Genomic DNA, 5,852 nt, shown 5'->3' on the forward strand with positions numbered 1-5,852 from the left:
CTCTAGAGATCCCATAGGTGGGGGAAGATGGTCACCTTTGCATTACATTTTCTCCGTCTAATTTGGTAATAAACAAAACTCATTTTTTTAAAGAATTATAGAACTGTTTATCCTTGCGAGTTTCATAGACCGTTGTTAATTGTTCATAAAACGTTTAGGATATTTGTATATTATGTGCTAAAAGCGTTCTATCTTACCCCACAGTACTAAATGAAGAATTTTTTCAGGTTCTTTTCCTCGATCGGCAATTTTTTTGCAAACGCAGGAAAAGCGATTTGGCAAGCCGGGGGAGACGTAGTTGAGATTATCGCTGATGATGTTTTTGACGTTCAGCTAAATGTTCCGGATAAAGGGTGAGCAAAACTAAACTACTAGTAAATTTGACTGCGCACATTTTCTCATAAAGTAACACACATGGTAACTCTGGCACGAGGTGTATGCATAGCCGTTTTTTTTAAGTTTCATTCATTTATTCATTCTTTCCAACTGCATAGTAATTTGTTTTAAATAAAAATATTAAATACTCAATGTAAGTTAATCGTATATATATGTGGGTGATTATTTTTTGGATCGTTTTTTATTTTTTTATTTATGGCTGATAATTTGGACTTCGTTATCTTCTTTAAAGCAAAAAATAATAAATCATGTTATGTCCATACATTGTATAAAAAACTACAGAACAAACGAATGTGGAGATTACAAAAAGAAGAATTCTGAGGTACGTTTTATACTTAATTGCCTCACTACCGCAATATGTTTATTCTTTCCCATGTATTTTGATAGAACTTTCGTGATTTTAAAATAAAACAAAATTAACACTTTCGCCAATAAGTGAAATATTTTAACAGCCAACTAATCGCACAATAAAATGCTATATATTTTGTTCTGTGGGGTCAGATGGGACACCTTTTGCACATAATATCCAAATATCCTGATCGTGTTTTAAACAAATAACAACGGTGTTTGAAAGTCGTGAGGATACGGTTTGATAATTTACCAAATAAGTGGGGAAACAGAATGAAAACATGGACCATCTTATACTCTAACCAACTATCGTTAGGAGCTGTTTAAAAGAAGCATTTCTGTATTTTCTAGACCAACTTCATGGGCTTCAGCGGCTACGATTATTACTACGAATGCTGTGGGGGTTGGCAATACGATTCGAGAAACCGATGTCTTGTTCGTAAGTCCTTGTTTTTGTGCATTTTGTATAACTCTTTTACTGTCGCCGTCCAAAATGAATGTGGAAAATAAAGAATTAACAATAATTAAGCTTGTAACGGTCACGCCTTTTATCCAAAACGTTTTTTCTTTTTCTGTTTTTATCAATAAGCGTGTTTAAACAACTGTTGTTTTACCGTTACTGCCCGTCTTTTTCGTTTTTTTTAAAAAGTTTATCGATCTTCGTTTTAAATTTACCGAACGTTATCGAAGTGGCACTTTTTTTATTCATTTATTCATCAAAAGCGATATGTTCTGGATCACGCGCATGTGGTAGCAGAGGAAAATGTAAAACATCGCCTGGAAACTGCGAGTGTTACAGTGGATATACGGGGTCAAGCACTGGGTGCAATACTTGTAAGTAAACTACTCCTATATAACTTGACGTGTTTGTATAACTGAATAAAATAATGTGTCTGATTTGTCCTTACAGACGTTCTATTCTGTAGGGGTAAGGTCCGTGAGGACCTAGGATTTAGGCCAGATTTGGCCTATTACCCCCTTATAGACATTATAACACGGATGTTCTTTTTCATGCACCGTTTGTGTTCTCTTATTAGTTACGTGAATTAATATATAATATATCTAGTCCACGGCCTATACCTCTAGTAGGCCGTGTCTAGTCCCATTAATGCTTTGTTTTTTAAACTAATATTTTACACCAAAGATTTGTCGTATTTTTCAAACCGTCTGATCTTGATTCTTTTTGCAGATGTTTGCCTGTATTCTTACGACTGTGGGAACCGCGGTACGTGCACCGCCGCTAACACATGCACTTGTAAAGCCGGTTACAGTGGCATAAACGTCGGATGCACCACAGGTACATAAAACTTACATTCATTTATTTAAATAAAACAAAAACGGAAGTACTTTAATTGAGAAACTTGAGAATGTCGTTTGTAATTAAAATTTAATCGTGATTTGTTTAAACAACGTGTAAAGAAAGCATCATTTTTTATTTTAATTTCAGCCTATAGTAGGGCGAGGAAAGATGGGACACCTTTTCATTATTTGTTTTTCGTCCCATTTGGTAGTAAACCATTTAAAGAATTATTAAACCGTATCCTCACGACTCCTATATATAGACCGTTGTTTATTGTTTAAAACACGATCAGGATATTTGGATATATTATGTGCTAAAGGTTTCCCATCTCCCCCACCCTACTATACTAAATTTTGCCTAGAACATGTCGCAGATGAATGTTTCAGATTTGAACAACAGGTGTTTTAACAACGAATCCTAACTTTATCTTTACAGATGTGAACGAGTGTACATCAGGCGCGCACAACTGCGACCATACTTGCACAAACACCGTAGGATCCTTCACTTGTAGCTGTAACTCCGGCTACCAACTAGTCGGTGGAAACAAATGCGAAAGTATGTGGCATTTTATTTATAAAAGACAAAGCTTAACGTGCTATATGGCGTAGAGTCGTAGACCATATATATATACACCGGGATTTGGGATTTAATTGAGGGCCATAATTGGCCGGTTGCAATCTTATTAGAAAAACTTTGGTTTAAAAAATAACCATTCGCTTGTTTTATAAACCTCGGATTAACCTTCTGATATCACTAAACATGGTTTTAGTTTTAAACTGAATCGTTCGAGATGAAAATCGTATTCTTCATATAGGCTGCGCCATGTTTATTATAAACTATCGACAATTCTACTTTGACGTTTTAATTTATCACACAGACATCAATGAGTGCACTGCAAACACGCATAACTGTGCCCATGTATGTACTGACAACACACCAGGTTTCACATGTTCATGCAACTCTGGTTACTCTTCACTTAACGGCGGAGTTACATGTACCGGTGAGAAGTATATTCTAACTTACTTCAACTAAATACAACTCGATTACTATGAGTTAATTCATATAAATTTTGTTTTTTAATTTTTGGCTTTAGCAGCCGCACGTTTTTTGACACTTTTTTAACACGGAATCACATGTACTGGTGAGAATTTCTTCTAAGTATATTCTAATCTACTTTAATTAAACACAACTCAATACGAGGTAAATTATATAAATTTTGTGTTTTTATGTGTGGCTTTAGCGCTTTTTTGAGACTTTTGAGTATAGTTGTAGCTCAAACCTTGGTCTTATAACGAATGTTAAATATTATTTGTTTACTATCAAGAGTACGAGAAAAGTCGAGGTTTCGACGCCATTTTGATTTTTTAAATTAGTATGCTTACATAGATGTCGACGAATGTACCGCCGGTACCCACAACTGCGCTGAGACATGCTCCAACACAGCCGGGTCGTTCGAGTGCAGCTGTCCAAACGGAATGACTCTAATCAACGGAAAAGATTGCGAAGGTACACAGCATATTGTCTCTGCCGGGACTCGAACCCAGAACCTCTGGAACAGAATTCCAGCGCGCAAAACAAACAAATTATCATCCCTGCCGGGACTCGAACCCGGAACCTCTGGATTAGAAGTCCAGCGCGCTAATCCATTGCGCCACAGAGACGACTACACTTTAGTATCGCAGTAGTTCGATTATAACAACATGGCAATTAAAACAACTACTACCAAGCGTGACATCCTAATCCCCTTAAGTTTCCTGGTTTCACCAAACAAACGAACGTACTTTTTACCCAATAGCTTTACCTCGCTGTTTCTACATATAAATAACCTATTCATCGCGACCGCATAGTAGTTTGCATATTTACCTTAAACCCAGTCACCAGTAAAAATTATCGGCCACACAGACAAAAACAATCACCCACAAAGTCACTATACGTGCCCACTCGACATAAGGTGCATGAAACAAAAAATCCGTGTTATAACGACTGTCATTTTCCGGCCATGTGAGGATAAAGCAAGTTACATTCGTTCATTTCTACACAGACAAAGACGAATGCCAGCTCGGTACTCACCAATGCGAGTCTGGGTGTGTCAACAACCATGGTAGTTACAGCTGTTCCTGCCCAGCGGGTTACAACGTTGCCTCAGACGGCTTCGCATGCGAAGGTAAGACGCTTTTTAGTTAAAACGGCCGCAAAAGCTCGTGTATGTTATCAAATGATTTTACTGTTACTGTGAGGTGAGATAGATACCTTTATAGAACCTTGAGGTTACGGTTATATAATTATGTAAATATACTTTGTTTACTACCAAATGGGACGATAAAGGAGAATGAAAACATGGACCATCTTACCCCAACTTAAAGTTATAAACAACTGTAGTCTATATGCGTCAAATAAACGGCGATAAGAATTTAAAACCGTATGCTTACGACTCCACGATCAACCTATTTGTTTGTTTTAGTGAGTTGTCCTATCCCACCCGCAGTACTATACAATTTAAATAACTCTGAATTATTTTTAGACGACAACGAATGCGATTCTAACCCTTGCGGAATCCACACTTGCAACAACAATGAAGGGTCGTATACTTGCACATGCAACACCGGCTATCATTCATCTACTACCACCACATGCGTTGGTGAGTATGGGTTGTATACATATTTAGCCATACCTTACAAAAAGATACAAAATCAGGCACCAATTTACTTATGTGGTAACTCATAAAACTATCACGATGGTGTATTAAACATAGCACACCCGTGTTATAACGACTATCGATTCCTCGCCACCCGAAAGTAAATTAGTTAAATTTATTCATTCATTCAAGAGTTTTTATATAAACTGTCCCAACAACCCACCGGGTATGTATATGTTGACATTTAATCTTCAGTCTCTTATTAATACAAATTTACAATCTTGTTCCAGATACCAACGAATGCGTAAGTGGACATGAATGTGACCAACAATGCACAAATAACGAGGGTTCATACACTTGTTCATGCGGTACTGGTTACTTACTGGACTCAAACGGCAAAGCATGCAACGGTAAGCACAACATATAAATGTTATAGTAGGCTATGATACAATATTTGTGTATGCTTGGTAAAGAACCCATTTCGTCACAATACCGTAACTTTCTTACATTAGTTGGGGGTATAAAGGATATGGATCTTTGCTTATATATTCAAAGAGATAAATACAAAATATGTATCAAGGTATGGTAGGGTGGGGGAAGATGGAACACCTTTTCATTTAGTTTTCTCTTATCATTTGGTAGGAAACAAAGAACGTTCAATAAATTATAAAACCGTATCTTTACGACTTCCACAGACCGTTGTTAATTGTTTAAAACACGATCAGGCTATTTGGATATTATTATGTGTTAAAGGTGTCCCATCTTCTCTCACTATATATGAACGTAGTGTTGCCTTTTTTAGATATCAACGAATGCGACAACAACCCGTGCCACCTCCAAGCCGATTGTGGCAACACTGATGGTTCTTTCACCTGCGCTTGTTTCGAAGGTTACCTGGGTGATGGTTTCAACTGCCAACGTACGTACATATTGGCAGTATTGCCGGTCAAAAATATAGTATATAGCTCAGTATTTCCGAAAGCGAACGCCCACTGATTTAGCAAAAGCTCTTGGCAGGCCCAAAAGAGTAACACAGCAAAATTGTTTAAAATGTTGTGTAATACTATACCTATCGCAAACTAAATTGTCATTTTCTATTCTATGTTGGTGAGACCTTGCCAGGGACCTAGGATTTAGCCCAGGTTTGACTCGTATATACTCCAACTAAAATGT

The 5,852-nt window shown here is 37.1% G+C and overlaps 1 protein-coding gene and 1 non-coding gene across 2 annotated transcripts; one reads left to right on the top strand and one right to left on the bottom strand.

Annotated features, from left to right (window-relative positions):
• Positions 1 to 193: 193 nt before the first annotated feature.
• LOC100177028 (fibulin-1-like) lies at positions 194 to 5,690 on the top strand. Its single transcript, XM_009860958.3, has 12 exons — positions 194 to 353; positions 679 to 718; positions 1,096 to 1,183; positions 1,468 to 1,578; positions 1,934 to 2,041; positions 2,480 to 2,599; positions 2,922 to 3,044; positions 3,431 to 3,550; positions 4,086 to 4,208; positions 4,566 to 4,682; positions 4,970 to 5,089; positions 5,482 to 5,690. The coding sequence occupies exons 1-12, from the start codon at positions 211 to 213 to the stop codon at positions 5,673 to 5,675; spliced, it is 1,407 nt and encodes a 468-aa protein (XP_009859260.3). The 5' UTR covers positions 194 to 210; the 3' UTR covers positions 5,676 to 5,690.
• trnar-ucu lies at positions 3,632 to 3,705 on the bottom strand. Its single transcript has one exon. It is a non-coding gene; the product is annotated as a tRNA-Arg (tRNA).
• Positions 5,691 to 5,852: the final 162 nt, after the last annotated feature.

The sequence above is a fragment of the Ciona intestinalis genome, unplaced genomic scaffold (genome assembly GCF_000224145.3).
Source record: "Ciona intestinalis unplaced genomic scaffold, KH HT000590.1, whole genome shotgun sequence".
Classification (NCBI taxonomy): domain Eukaryota; kingdom Metazoa; phylum Chordata; class Ascidiacea; order Phlebobranchia; family Cionidae; genus Ciona; species Ciona intestinalis.